Source organism: Nymphaea colorata, chromosome 9 (assembly GCF_008831285.2).
Source record: "Nymphaea colorata isolate Beijing-Zhang1983 chromosome 9, ASM883128v2, whole genome shotgun sequence".
Taxonomy (NCBI): domain Eukaryota; kingdom Viridiplantae; phylum Streptophyta; class Magnoliopsida; order Nymphaeales; family Nymphaeaceae; genus Nymphaea; species Nymphaea colorata.
In genome coordinates, this window is record NC_045146.1 from 4,084,720 (window position 1) to 4,101,241 (window position 16,522).

The 16,522-nt window shown below is 37.6% G+C and overlaps 1 protein-coding gene across 1 annotated transcript in view; it reads right to left on the bottom strand.

Moving 5' to 3' along the window:
* Positions 1-16,522, bottom strand: part of LOC116259983 (anaphase-promoting complex subunit 6) — a 35,677-nt gene that overhangs the window by 17,997 nt on the left and 1,158 nt on the right. Inside the window, exons 3-9 of the mRNA XM_031638030.2 lie at positions 15,494-15,567; positions 14,297-14,336; positions 13,945-13,990; positions 13,734-13,813; positions 13,438-13,619; positions 13,211-13,336; positions 11,166-11,240 (exon numbers count right to left, since the gene is read on the bottom strand). Coding sequence (XP_031493890.1) covers positions 11,166-11,240; positions 13,211-13,336; positions 13,438-13,619; positions 13,734-13,813; positions 13,945-13,990; positions 14,297-14,336; positions 15,494-15,567 — 623 coding nt within the window. The remainder of the gene's footprint in view (positions 1-11,165; positions 11,241-13,210; positions 13,337-13,437; positions 13,620-13,733; positions 13,814-13,944; positions 13,991-14,296; positions 14,337-15,493; positions 15,568-16,522) is intronic.

Consider the following 16,522-nt stretch of genomic DNA (forward strand, 5'->3'; position numbering starts at 1 on the left):
AAATTCAAAGTTTTAATAAATAAAATAATAAAAGGACGAGAGGTCTAGTTGTCCTCCTCAAAGGAGGATAGTCAACAATCTTAGTCCTTTAAAAAAGATGGCCAGCCTTGTAGACGTGAATAAAAAGTGTTAATTGTAGACCAATAAAACTTGATGTCCTTAAAAAAAAAACTTCAAGTTTTTGATCCTTTGAAAACTTGTGGCAACCCGTGTTTGTGCAGGTCGAATCAATTCAGCCCCATTTGTGAATTTTCTCATCAAGTTCAAGACATAAGCATGATTATAAATAAACTTTGTGATTTCTTGGCATCTTTGAACTGTCCACTTCATATCATCTATTTCACCAAGATCCTGAAGCATTAGATTTAAATAGTGAACAACACATGGGCTCCAATAAAATGTCCTATATCGTGCTGCTAACATTTCACCTGCAGCTTTATAATTTGTTGCATTATCAATGATAAATTGCAAAACAGTCTCAAGTTCAACTTCTTGTATAACTTTATCAAAAATCTCAGACAAAATATCAGTAATCTTAAGAGTATCAGACAAATCAATAGATTTTAAGAACATTGTACCTAAGGGGCAATATACAAGGAAGTTTAACAATGTTCTGTTCTTAAAATCCGTCCACCCATCTGCCATTACACTGCATCATGTGTCTTTCCAGCTCAATTTCAGTTCATTGCAATATGTCTTGACATCTCTAACCACATTAATAAGAATTTTACCTCGCAATTTATGGTAAGAGGGCATTTTATACCCTCGGCCTACAGAAGCGATCGCATCTGCTATATGATGAAAATGAATAGAGTTTGCTGCAGTAAAGGGAATGGATGCATCATAAAACCACCTCCCTATGATATCATCTGCTGCGGCAACAATATCCTTTGAACACATGGCTGTACAAATCTCAGGCTGAGCACCTGCAGCAGTTTAAGTGGGAAAAAAGTTCTTGACCAAACCAGATTCAATACTCGACCTCATAGTAGGTACTTTACCACCACTAGTTCCAATAGTACAACCATGACTCTTGCCACGTTCTCGTGAAATTGCACTTGCACCTCTTCTCTTTCTGGTTGTACCTGAAGAACCACCTCTATGCATGATGTCTTTCCCTTTATCTGTTCCCAAACTCAATGTTGTAAAAGGTGTATGTAACATGTATCGATCGGGCCAACCTATACATTGTACCGTAACATATCGTATAAACGTAGCGTAGCGTGTCGTAAATTAATTTTTTAATTCATAAAAAATTTAAAAAAAATAGAAAAATTAAAAAAAATGAGTAAAATCAGGAGAAGCAAAGAAAGTTTCAGAAAAAATGTGTGTGTGTGTGTGTATATATACATATATATATATATATTAAAAAAAACTCATCATATCATTCATAAGTCATAATATATTAACAACACATTTAGAAATTAGAAATAAGAAATTCATAATAACATAATAAGTGTTTATCACAACTTTGATGTTTAAAACTTTAAACAACTTTAATGTTTAAACTTTAAAGTGTTTTAGATTACATTACAAGTTCACAACATATAATATGTTATAATTATCATCACTCGAGGTCTCATCGTCCCCATGGGGATGAGTTCTCCCCTAGATAAATGATTTATCACATAAATGGGAAATTTTTATAGAAAAGCTGGTAAAACTTCCCCCTCTCACAACTTTTAGACATGTTTAGAAAGATGAAGCGAGAGATTCTTTTGTAAAAAATACAAAAATCATTTTATCCCTGTACCATATGACACAGGGGTGTATCGTTTGTATCGTATAGTACAGGTTATATGCCTACGACACAAGTGTATCATGTATCATAAGCCTATTGTATAGGTTCTTCAAACCTATATGATATGTATCGCACGATACATACTTGTATCGTGCGATACGATAACACTGCCCAAACTGACACCAACATCTTCTTGTTCAAGCTCAACATCTTCACATTTGCTTCATTCCTCTTCATATGGGTCCCCATATCCTACATCTGCCTCATGCATTTCCTTTTCAATTCTATTCGCTTTCACGGCACTAATAACCTCCAAACATTGGTGCTTGACATAGGGTGGCAATGGGTTCTCTTGGGAGTCAGTGCATTGAACCGCATCATTGTGTCTACTATCTATATGGTGTTTAAAGCAAGAGATCTCACCTGATATGATTTGCTTATAAAAATTACACGTACCTTTTAACCTATCTTTGGGATTCACCCTTGTACACCACTGCCATGCAGGGTCCGACATTATATTTTTACAAAACAAGTAAAAACCTACGATTAACTGTAGGAAATAAGAGAAATGAATGATTCAGTGGTGAAAATGAATAATTTTTACTGTCTTGGTGTTAGAAATCAAAAAACCCTCTTTCTCCAAGCTTCCCACTGTTCCCACTACGAGAAAGCTTCTTCACCAGCTAGTAGGTTGTCCCAAATCAATGAATCCTTAGAGATTTTTGATGAAAATGGGCAAAATCTCTCCCTCCCACGTCTCTTGGAGTCGTTAGAAACAAGAAGAGAAAGAGAGACGAATGTTTAAACTTTAAAACTGTTGACGTGTTTTAATGTACGGGTCTGGGTCTAGACCCGGTCCAGTGTGTGCTCCTGTTTAGGCATGTTGAGACTCTACTTGTATCTTGGTAACCCTAATTTTTGGGAGTGAATGAAATCTTAAGAGAGAGAGAGTCTGGTTGCTAGTGTGCACCAGTTCTTCCTCATCTGTGGTTTTTTCCCTCTTATTGAGGGTTTTTCCACGTTACATCGTGTTCATCGTATTCTTTTTCCTATTTTTCGTGTTTCTACATGGTATCAGAGCCAACGAGTTTGGGAATTTTCTTCGCGGTCGTGAAGTTCTGGCCCTGACCTTCCCATCACTCGCTGCTCTTGTTCCGCCGCTGACGTTGCCGCCGCCACTACCACCGTCGCCCGGCTGCATCGGTTGAGATCGTTTCCCTCTCCAGACCGACGTCGGAGATTGCTGTTGCCCAAAGCTGCCCTCTGCTCCTCCACCTGGTTCTGAGTTTCTTGTTTGTGATCGTATTGGATCACCGTTTGAGTGGTGATCGTCTGCCGCCGTGAAGTTCCGGTGGACACCGTCGACTCTTGTCGGTTTGTTGTGCGAGCTCCTTCACCATCGACTTGTGGATGACCTACCAGCGGATTTGATCGAAGGAGAACCGATTTGAGGGCTGTTTGAAGACGATCGTGCCATATTCTGTATACTCAGTTTTAACAGGTTTCACTAAGCTTGTTTTTGTCCGAGCTTCAATCGAGGGCTCAATCGGCTATAACTTTCGGGGGTGTTGACTCTGATCGCTTCCCAACAAACCAATCTGTCGAAGGGAAGTGGAATCGTGTCAATTGGGGCAGTATTGAGTGAGATTCGAGCTCAATAAGGTTGATCAGACACTGTTCTGCTTGACCGCCAACCAGTCCCTGTTTCCGGTGACTTTTCCGGCGATCAAACCATTGGATTTTGATGATTCCGGTGCCATTCAATTCTCAACATCCAGGTGATCCTCTCCACCAAGTTTAACGTCGATCGGACCAGAGATGGCGTTTCTGGAGGCGACGAATGGAATCTGGCGAAAATCGACGGCGTCTTCCTGAAGCAGGCTACAGGCAACCCGCGACTGCAAGGCTCAACGTCCTAAGTGTAGACTCCTCGGATTCAGCCCAAATTTGGAGCGTCCACTCCTTGGCTCGTGCTCTTGCGGTGGTCCAAATTTCAGAATTTTTGGAGGTGTCTACGATTTTATATGATTTTTCAAGTGAAGCCCTCTCCGTCAGGCCTGAAGCTGAGTTGCGTATGAGGACTTCTCCCAACGGTCCCAGTGCTCTCAGGCCTTGGATCATCAGCTACGTCATCTGGCTGTCATCCCAAGCGTCTGCAGCCTCTCTCATTCTGCGCCACCAGCATCGTTCAGGAAGAAATTTGGGTGTTCTATCGACGTGATGGCGGATTCTCGTATGGGCGAGTGGATCATCGACAGTGGTGCTACTCACCACATGACCGGCGATCCTAAGGTCTTTCATGGGTATAAGTTTTCGTCTGGAAAGGAACGTGTTTCTCTTGCCAATGGTTCATCTATCTCTGTGGCTGGAAAAGGGAGTCTCTCACTTTTAAACAAGTTCTTAGTCCACAATGCTCTACATGTTCCCCATCTTCCCTTGAACCTCTTGTCGGTTAGCAAGATCACGAAAGAGTTGAATTGCGAACTTATCTTTTCTGCTGATCGCTGTGTTATGCAGGACTTGGTGACAGAGAAGAGGATTGGGATTGGTCTGGCTTCTGACGGGTTATATCGTTTACTTATGTGTATTGCTCAGGCTCTTATGACGACAGTTAGCCAAGCAACGAAGAACAGAGATGACTCCCTTCAGTGGATTCTCCGGCGGCATGAGTGCCTTGGACACCTGCCTTTTGGACTTCTTAGACAGTTGTTTCATGATTTGTGTTCCAGGTTAGACATGACCATGGTGTCCTGTGATGTCTGTCACCTGGCCAAACATGTTAGAGCTTCATACCCTTTGTCTAGCCATCGGTCTAATGAGGTATTTGCCATGATTCATTCTGATGTGTGGGGGCCTTCAGGGATTCCTTCTTGTCATGGTTTTCAGTATTTTATCACCTTGATGATTGTTCTTGACGATTGTCTACTTGTTGAAAGTCCGTAGTGAAGTTCCTACTGTCATAGAGACTTTCATTGCTCATGTAGAAACTCAATATGGAGCATCTGTTAAGACCTTTCGATCTGACAATGCTCGTGAGTATATGTGTCAGTCTGTTGATAGCTTCTTTCAAAAAAAGGGAATTGTTCATGAGACTTCCTGTAGTTATACTCCTCCTCAAAATGGAGTTGTTGAACGAAAGAATCGTCAGTTATTGAATATGACTTGGGCTCTTCTTTTTCAACGTCATGTTCCAAAAAGGTATTGGGGGGATGCTGTGTTGACCAGTGCGTATCTTATAAATCGTTTGCCTAGTCATGTGTTGAATGGGCAGACACCTTACTCTATGTTACCGGGGAGTCATGAACCTTTCTCTCTTTCACCCAGAGTTTTTGGTTGTGTTTGCTTTATTCACAATCATAGCCCGCACATTAAAAAACTTGATCCAAGGTCTATTAAGGGCATATTTCTAGGTTATTCTCCCACTCAAAAAGGGTACAAGTGTCGGGACCCTTCCACTGGTCATGCCTATGTTACCAAAAATGTCACTTTCCTTGAACATGCTTCCTATTTTGGTGAGAATCCTCTTCAAGGGGAGAACTCTATGTCAAAGGAAGAGTATTCTCAATATTCTCCAAGTCAGGAAATTCAGTTTACAGATTTTTTGGACTACAGGCGTGAATCTGTTGGTCCTTCTATTGAGGTGCTTGAACAGGAGAAAAATGGAGAGTGTTCTACTGGCGCAGAAGAGGAATGCAATCGTCTGTTTGGGCAAGTTTACTATAGGCGAAGAGTTTGTACCAATGTTATAAAAGGCGTAGCGTATCGCGTATCGTTCGGGCCAACCTATATGCCGTATCGTAACGTATCGCAAACATAGCGTAGCGTATCGTAAAATTAATTTTTTAATTTTAAAAAATATTTAAAAATCATAAAAAATAGAGAAAAATCTGAAAAAAATGAACAAAAAATCAGAAATTAAGAAAAATGTATTCAAATATAAAAAAGATCATCATACATAAGGAACATTCATGTGTATCAACGACACATTCAAAAATAAGAAATCAAATCTTCAAGAATAACATATAAGCATCCATCACGATTTTAAACTTGAAAATTTTATAGAATCTTAGGACTTAGAGTCTTAGGACTTGGAGTTTTAGGACTTAGATTACATCACAATTTTATAAGTTCAAAACATATAGTTATCATCTTTCCTGATTCAACGATAATATCTCCCAAATTGATGAATCATTGGTTATTTTTTATGAAAATGGGCAAAATCTCTCCCTCCTACGTCTATTGGAGTCTTTAAATACAAGAAGAGAGAGGGGGAGGAGTGTTTAAACTTTTAAAAAATAAAGAAATATGTGTTTTCTCCCGTATCGTACGATACGGGGGTGTATCGCCCGTATCGTACGATACGGCCCCCGTATTGCACGATACGGGCGATATGCGTACGATACGAACGCGTATCGTGTTTCAAACATGTATCATATAGGTTTTCTTGACCTATACGATACGTATCGTACCATACGCGTCTGTATCGTACGATACAGATAACATTGGTCTGTACAGATGAGATGACAGGTGGTGAGAATTCTACTCCCAATCCAGTTAGTCCTTCCCTAGATGACCCAAGTCGTGCTCAGAAACAACCTGTTGAAGAAGAGAGTCAAACTATTGCTGCAAGTGAAGAGCTTCCCATCGCGCTGCGAAAGGGTGTCAGGTCATGTACTCAACATCCTATTGGTAACTTTGTTTCATATTCTAGACTGAGCAAGGACTACAAATGTTTTGTATCTTCTCTTTCTTTGGCTATGATTCCCAAGAATGTTGCTGAGGCTCAGAGTGATCCCAAGTGGATTTATGCAATGCAAGAAGAGATGGAAGCCCTGAGAAGAAACATGACATGGGAAGTTGTAAAGATTCCTGAGGCAGCTCACTTGGTTGGATCTAAGTGGGTCTACACCATCAAGTACAAACCAGATGGAAGTGTTGAAAGATACAAAGTTCGTCTTGTGGCCAAGGGGTTTAGTCAGAAATATGGGATTGAGTACTTGGAGACATTTTCTCCTGTTGCGAAGATGAAGACTGTTAGAGTCATTATCTCCTTAGCTGTGATGAAGGAGTGGAAGATATACCAACTTGATGTCAAGAACGCTTTTCTCAATGGAGACCTTGAAGAGGAAGTATATATGTGTATGCCTCCAGGATATGAGGAACCTGGAAAATGTTGCAAGCTAAGGAAAGCTTTATATGGGCTCAAGCAATCTCCTCGAGCATGGTTTGAATGACTTAGACTTGTCATGAGACAATGTGGATACCATCAAGGGAATGGAGATCATACACTCTTTGTGAAGAAAAATGAGCATAAGGTTACTATTTTGTTGGTATATGTTGATGATATGATTGTTACAGGTGATGATGAAGATGAAATAATTAAGTTAAAGAAACTGTTGGCGATCGAGTTTGATCTCAAGGACCTTGGTAAGTTGAAATATTTCCTTGGCATTGAAATTGTTAAGTCTGGTACTAGCCTCGTGCTAAATCAATGGAAGTACACTCTAGATTTGTTAAAGGAGACCGGGAAACTGGGGTGTAGACCAGCTTCTACTCCTCTAGATGCTAGCCATAAGCTAAGTCTTAGAGATGGGGAGCCTCTCTGTGAAGAGGCCAAAAGAAGATATCAATGTCTTGTAGGGAAGTTGATTTATCTTACTCTCACTAGACCTGATATTACCTTTGCTGTGAATGTGATGAGTCAGTTCATGCATGCTCCCACGGATAATCACTTGAAGGCTGTCGACAGAATCTTATGCTACTTGAAGAGGAATCCTGGCAAAGGTCTCCTGTATGTTAAGCAAGACGCTCTTGGGATTGAAGGTTACTCATATGCAGACTGGGCAGGCTGTATTGACACTAGGAGGTCCACCTCTGGCTATTGTATTTATTTGGGAGGGAATCTCATAGTGTAGAGAAATAAGAGGCAAGACGTTTGTTCTCGTTCTAGTGCTGAAGCAGAATACAGAGTTGTTGCTATGGGAGTTTCTGAGCTTTTGTGGCTGAAAGTATTGTTGACTGATATTGGTATAAAAGTTGAAGAACCAATGAAGATGTATTGTGACAACAAGTCAGCAATCAACTTGGCCAACAACCTTATGCTTCATGATAGAACAAAGCATGTTGAGATTGACCGGCATTTCATTCGAGAAAGAATTGATGCTAAAGAACGTGTACTTCCTTATATGAGATCTGAAGACCAAACTGCTGATGTCCTGATCAAAGCCTTGTCTTCAACTTCATTTGAGAGAAATGTATCCAAGTTGGGCATGTTTGATATGTATGCCCAACTTGAGGGGAAGTGTTGACGTGTTTTAATGTACGGGTCTGGGTCTGGACCCGGTCCAGTGTGTGCTCCTGTTTAAGCCTGTTGAGACTCTACTTGTATCTTGGTAACCCTAATTTTTGGGAGTGAATGAAATCTTAAGAGAGAGAGTCTTGTTGCTAGTGTGCATCAGTTCCTCCTCATCTGTGGTTTTTTCCCTCTTGTTGAGGGTTTTTCCACGTTACATCGTGTTCATCGTATTGATTTTCCTATTTTTCGTGTTTCTACAAAAACATAACGCAATCATACGATACGGGATACGCTTACAATACACGAACATATCGTGTATCGTAAGCGTACCATATAGGTTTTCTAAACCTATACGATACGTATCATACGATATGCATACATATCGTATGATACGTGTGCGTATCATACGATATGCATTACATTACACAGGAGTCATCAATTCACTGAATCGAATGTAAATAAAATGAATGTAAATGAAGTGAATGTGACCATTAAGTGTATTAATTGTGGTCACTGAGTGGTCCTTGCATGTTGTGGAATATGTGAGGGACTACCATGACAAGTTATGTGACTGCATGTGCTTATCATGTTATCATAGTAATATGTTGTTATATATTAGACTCTAGATTTGAGTCTTTACCTTAGAGGGTTAGGGATCTGTCTGGTTTGTCGTCATACTGCAAAAGCTAAGCCTTCTATTATTAATCTTTTTTAGGTTTTGGCGAACTCATGACAGCAGATTGATCAGATGGCTCCGCTCACATACTATTGGGAAGATTTTGGGTTTATAGTCATGTCAGCGCTTTACGTTTTGGCTTCATTGATGTCTTGTTTTTGTTAGACATCGATGTTTTGGTTCTGGGGCATTTTTGTCGTGTGTTATTGATAAATGTAAAATCATCTTGTATGAACTGATTTTGTTACATAATGGAATGTTTGTCTCATTGTCATTTTGATTTGCATAGCTCCTTTCTAATTGTTGTGTCATCGCACCTCGACGTGTTATATTAAAAAAAAAAATTGGGGGTAAAAAGCTATGTCACATGGGTGCAGGGTGAGGGTGCTGGTGCAGGTGCCGGTGCAGGATGCGGCAAGTTTCAAAAATAATTGGGTGCAGGTGTGACGAGAGCATATAAATATATATATGTATACATATATTATATACATATATATGTTATTTTATTTGTTATATAAATAATTTTATTTGTCTATTTTTTTAAACTTTTTTTATCAAGGTTACCTTGAATCAATATATCAATGAAAACAAAACTTGGCCAAAACATTTTCAGGAACAGCCAAAACTCATTTGACACCGTGTCGGGCTGCACCCGCACCAATGCGGGTGTGGGTGCGCCAACTATTTGGTGCACCCATGCAACTTAGGTAAAAAGGTCAAGGTGTGAATGTCGTGAATGTCTGTATGCAACTATGCATTACATACAGTCAATATTATATAATTTATATTATATAATATATCAAATTGTCATATATAAGTCAATATATATGTTAAAAAGTGTGGAAAACAACTAACTATATATTTAAGTTATTAATTAAGTATTAAGTTATATAATAACTAATAGTGATATAATAACAACAATCCATAACAATCAATACTATATGATTTCTACTATACTTGTATGCTGAAGACAATATGTAATATATCATTTAAAATTTTAAAAACTGAAGATTGCAATAAGTTTCTAGACTCAAATGTTCACTTCAGTTCATAGATCATAACAAAAGGGGCCTAGTGATTAGTGATATGAAGAAGATGCAAGTCCATTGTCATTTGAAGCATCATCTAAATGAAGTTGACGCGAATGAAATATGGACTTTCTATTTGCTTAAACAACCATTTTCACTTTGAAGGAAGAGTGGAGGACAATCTCTTTGGCTTCCACAACTTATACATTAACAGCACACCAGCCAATAAGGCAAGATGGCAATGGCTATAATGGGACTCCCCTAGTGTCTACAATGGGAAGGACGAGGAGAAGGAAAATGGAGGGGATGCGGAAAAAAAACAAAAAAGACGAGGAAGAAGAAGAAAATAGAAAAAGGAGGAGGGATACTAATCTAACTGAAGAGAGCCAGTGGCTGCATGGTGGGAGGAAAAAAGGAACTCATGAAGGCAGCGATAAGGTTTTCTATTTTTCTTTTATCCACATCCATGCATCCATGCCCAACACATAAAACTCCATATGAAGCTTTTGCTTGTTACATGCAGCACCAATAGAAAGTTAAAATAATCCCCATTATTAGTATAAAAGATTTGCGTGCAATACTAAACTAAGTAAAAAGTTACAAACTCCTTTAACCAACAATATTATATGATTTATATTATACTTGTCTGTTGAAGACAAAATGTAAAGTTTATATCATTTAAAATTCAATAAATTGAAAATGAATACGATAAGTTCCTAGACTCAAATGTTCATTTCAATTCATAAATCATAACAAAAGGGGCCTAGTCATCAGTCATATGAAGAAGAAGATGCAAGTTCATCATCATCTGAATCATTGTTTAAATGAAGTTGACGTGAATGAATATGGGTCCTCTACTTGTTTAAATAACCATTTTCATGTTGAAGGAAGAATAGAAGATATCTCTTTGGCTTCCATAACTTAAAACATTAACATCACACCAGTCTCCAACACTATTTAGCCCTTATTAAAGACTCTTCAAGAACCCCACTGAGATAGATGAGTATCTCTTCAACTTCCATGGACTAGCCGCAGACACACCTAGTCCCATATAGGCGCAACTAGGTGTGAGCCAAGGCGCATGCCACTTTACAATAAAGAGTGCTGGACATATGCAATGAGTTGCACATAGGTGTTGCCTAACTGTGTGCCTATGCGGCACCTTAACAACATAGACCAACAGGTTGATCAAAAAATAGAAATGCAGTTGTCCTCACAAGCATCTTTACAACATGCAAAAAAAATCCAAAAGATTTGCAGAAGTTCCTCATAGGAGGGTCAGCTAAGCAAAGTGACATGACATCTACCCATGTACACAGAATGTTTCAAAAAATATGCAGGTTGAATTGCAAATTTCTAATAACTAAAACTTGGTCCAATATAAGCAAACAGAAGTCCCCAATCATTTAAATGAGAGTAACATACCAGAAATATCGACGTGATTGATCAAACTTCTTGATACAGTAGTAGTAGCAACCAACTGCAAACCATGATAGTGCCCTAAAAGAGAAAAGGAAGAAAACCAAAAAGAAAAAAAACACAAGATTTCAATTTCTGGAAAAACAAGTTTATTATTACCATTGTTCTCTAGTACAATAAAAGAGAACAGAAAGTCGAGCAAAGCCTTGTAAAAAATTCTCACATATAAATTGGATAAAAATTACAGCGCACAGCACAAAACCCTACAACTTACATGATGTCACAACACACCAGAGGTAGAAAAGTTTACACATGAATGTGTGCTGGTAGCCTCGTATGCATCACACATGCATGCATGCTGGTATGCTTGCAACAAACTAGAGGTAAGAGTAGAAAAAACAAATATGTATAAGTTTGGCCAATTTATAGTCCCAATCTCTACATGCCTGACACCTAAAAGAAAAAAGTCAATTCTGTAATACATATATATATATATACATATATATATATAAGTGAGTGAATGGTGACTCTGGCTATCCAAAGTGACCCAGCTCACTCATGAGGGCTGTCGGATCCATCATGATGGATGCTTGGGAGAAACAAGGAGAAAAAAGTGTGAATTAGTTCTAGATGACGAAAATGTCTCACATTTTCTCCTTATTTCCTCTCAACTGTCTATGTAATGGACTGGACGTCCCTCAGGGCTGGACTCCTCCAACTGAAATGAGGAATTCAGCCCTTCACACACACGTCCCAATGTAGTGTATTAGGCCGCACATCTGATAACAGCTGCCCCATGCATATGCACACACAGAGGATCAGTATATATTTGTTGCACATGATACATTTATCAAATATTTTAATGGGATAAAAGAGAAGGCGCAGTGAAAAACAAAACTAAAGATAGGGATGCTGCCATAACAAACGAAAAACTAGCTATGTAATAAAATTAAGGATGACATCAATCAAATAAGAGTTGTGTGTGTGTGTGTAACGCGCACAAACACACTTATTGATGCCATGCATATATATAGGCCTGGAATACTCATATTGTGCAAAGTTACATACTTTCACAAGGTTAAAAAGTAATCCTTTCTGTAAGCCAAGCTACAGAAATTTTAAAATTCATGTACAAACTCGAGACATGAGCGGTGGATTCACAGCAAATGTAAACAGCCGCAGAATAATGTAAACAAACAAATGGAATAGTTCTCCAAATATAGGAGAAATACAAATGATAAAGACACTTAAACATGCATGCACATATATACATAAATACATACATGAACATATTCACTCTCCCTCTCTTTCTCTCTCACAAATACACACGTGTATTTTGTGCATGCATGTATGCATAATGTTTCTTGGGATAATGTTGCAATATTTTTCATCCTACAACATTTTACAAATATTGAAGTATCTTGTTAATATATGGTCCAAAAGGCAAAAAAAGTAAAGGATATTTTCAAAAATACTAGAGATATGGGCAATCTGTGAGGAAGCTAGAGTTTCTTTTCTGCACTGAAACTGCGAGGTGAGCTGAAGAATGAAAGGCTCAATATAATGACCACAATACCTTAACCAAGAAGTTATGCACAACATTTCCTAGAAGTCTGTTTCTCTCGATTTCATGAGAGTACATGTCTCCATTTTGTATCCCTTTACATTATGAAGGTACATTCCTTTCCTGCACTCCATGATTCAAATTGAAATTGTAGTAAAGAGTTGGTTAATTTTGTTCTCATAACAGGTTATATCTTAAAATTTCAGCACCATCAACACAATGCCTGTTTAGAAAATTTAGATAAACCACACAAACATTCATATTATGCAGAGTTGCAAGTGTGTGTCCATTTTCTTAATATAACTTAAGAATGCAGGTGATGTATAAGGAGCAAGTTTAAAAAGCAATCAAATTACTAGTTTTGAGTCTTTTGACCCAACATCATTCGCATTGATGATTGAAGAATCAGCAATGATAATGGTCAAACATGCCTGCTTTCTATGAAATATCACACCATGTACAGACATGATTTCGTACCCGTACTCACTTTTGAGGGTAATCTTTCACCAAATTGCATGCCATAATGTAAAGCTCATTAGACTTGCCAAGTTCCATTGCTGCTGCTAAATGTACTAAAGTACATTTAATATGAAAAGGATCCCTTTCAAGAAGCCTAAATGAGGACAGAGAGTCAATAGAATTAAAAATATAAAAAAGTCAACAAATATTCAGTGAAAAAAAAAGATTGAAAAAAATAGTTCTGTCCTGTCTTACATAGTGGTCATATCAAAACATTTCTGGTAGTCTCCACACTGATGATAATAGTCAGCTTTGCAAGTTAAAAGGTCTGTATTATCTTTCAGGGTATGAGCAAAGGAGACATCCATGGAGCATGGATCATAGTGCTCTCTTTCAAGCTCTGCAAACTTCTCCTCAACAACATTTTCTTTCTCATACTACAAATCACAAAATATAACAAATTAAAAAGAGAATCAAGAAACACAGAAAACAAAAACGAGGCACACCATAAGATGCATCTAATTTTGATTTCCCATAATTTCTAACAATACCTTTTTAATTAAACAGGAATAAAAGGCAGACAACCAACCATCTCCAGGAGCAAATTGGAGAGTTGAAAGCAGAACTTTCTCTGAACAATGCCCAAAATCAGGTAAGTTATTGAGGCTTATGGTAAATTGAACCTCAAAAGGAACGCAAACTATACAGCAAAAAAAGCGAAACTATTCATTCAAGAATGGAATTATGATTTTATGATTTTACCTTCATCACATGTAAGCATATGGTTATCTACCAAACATTCCAGAGCCTGAAATAGGCAATTGAAAAATTTAGATGACTGCGAAAGAAAATGGAAATATAACACTTATAATTTTAGCAGCAGACCATGAATTTAATAGGCAAACTAGCTTATTGCCATGGCATTGACCAGGTTGACCGGGCACACTTTTATATTATCATATTTTCATTGAATAAATGCCTTGCAATTGAAATGCAAAGATGGCACAAGAAATAACAACCTTAAAGACACTTCTCAAACAACATGCTGACTGCTTTTGTATTAACCTCCACACATAAATCACAGCCCAAATAAAAGTGAGATAAGTATCCTTACCTCATAACAGTAAGGATCTGCCTTGATAGCAGCTTTGTACCTGCACATATTGAAACAAGGAACACACATTAGCTGTATACTTAGTCATATTCAAACATAATAAGAAATATTGTTCTTGCACTTTCTCAGAGAATTTTGTTTTGGAAGTTTAGAAGCTTGTTTCTCTCAAAGTTAGGAAAATCAAAACGAAAAAAGCATGAAGAACAATAAAAAATGTATATTAGAAATCATAAGCTGTGCCTAAGTTTCTCACAAAGTTATTGACAAAACATTCACAAAAGTTCCTTGAACTTTAAAAAAGGAAAAACAAAACAAAAACTGGAAAATATACACCTAATCTATACAATTAAAAAAAGAATTTTAAGGAGGGAAAACATTGTGACATTATAACAACATATCATGAGATCTCTTTTCTGGTGATCATTTACTACCAATAATATTGCTTTCCTCTAATTTCCAGATAATATTTGTATATTTTCAAAATATTTTTTATATTTGATGCATTAAAATCATTATGTCTCATCTGCACACAATCAGAAAAGAGAAAACATGGACGAAATTATCATTTTTAGACTTGATAAATATGATGATTACAGAAAAACCGGAAATTTACAGGCCAGATGTCAAAACTGTCTTGTGGAAGTACATGAGAAGTGAGAAGTAATGAGGATGAGAGTATAATAGGAGGGAACTTCGGCCAAACACGGAGGAGAAATATAAGCAGGAAAATATATACAAGAAGGTTCATGAGAATATAAAGGTCTTGGCATTCAAAGTTTCACCCCTTTTACTTTTTTGACTGTTTTACAACAGGAAGCTAGTCTTCTTTTAGGAAACTATGCAGCAGGCCTTCAGTCCCTAATGAATACTTCAAAAGAACATTTTTACTGACAAAAAGCCCTCTGTGACTGAGCTCAATGAAATTTTAAAGAGAGGTAGGAGAAATATAGATAGAAATACGAATATGGCTTTTTCTTGAAAATCTCTTTCAACGGAAATTCATTCATTTACAGAAGAAGTTATATAGATGCTTTTAATAACAGAAACCAGGCCATGCGCAAAGCCTAAAGGAAAGGAATATAGAAAGATGAGAAGCTGTTGATAGCCAGCTATTATGCAGATGATGTGGACTTTAAATTGTTGACCAATGGTTGTACCCAAATGATGGACATGTGAAAAGAAAATTGCAGTCCGCACCAAAGAAGAGCTTGAGCACGGTTCTCTAAAGCTTCATAAGCCTTCCCACGTAAAAAGAACATGGCTGAAGAAATCTGCAGTAGTTGCATAAATGTTCAACTTGCATGCACCGGAAAAATTATGAAAAGGAAATGTTAAAACCAAAACAGTGCAAAATTTTCTCAGTACTGGACAATCGAAATGACAAGAAATACAGCAGCAATAAGCAGAGCAAATAAGTCAACAGACAATTTCAAAAATAGATTTTAGACAACACCAGAGTAATGATACACAGAACCTTATAAAGCACCAAGCTACTAGACAATTGATAGAAATGGCCCCAAATATTTTCCTTTCATGAAGATCATTAGCCATGAAACTTGATATGAGATGTGTGGCAGTTGAAAACAGAGGAAGTTCATAAGCATATTATTCTACAGGCACACACATATTTTTAGGTTGGAAAGTCCCAACTCCCATCACATGATCATTCATATGTGATGTGCACAAACTCATGCACAACATCATGATCACTTTCTACATTATCACGAGAGACCAGATACCAGCAAGATAGAGGTAATACATCTCAAAGGACACACCTATGGAAACGTTAACACATTAACTAGATAGAATGTGCTACAAAGTACACAACATTCTTCAGATCTTTCCAAGGTCTCACTAAATTTCATCTTAATTTAGTAATCAAGCACTTAAAGTATTTAATTTTCTCATTATCTTTATAACGTTTATAGCAGCAATATCTATCTAGCTCGAATCTTGGTGATTTTTTACTACACAGAAAGAATCGTAGGCCATTCTCGAAGAGGGAGTTAAGGAATTAGAAACCTGGTTTAACAAAGGAACAAGGTGCATGGGCTGCACAATGATCCCACCTTCAATATGGTATCATCCGTACCATTGGCAGCTATCTAATGCATAAACTGGTCCTAGTACTATCTAAATGCTCCTTCCTAAATGGCTGAAGAAAACCATCCCCACTATTTTATAAGCTTAACACATAGTGGTTGTCTACTGGCACTACTCGTTTAA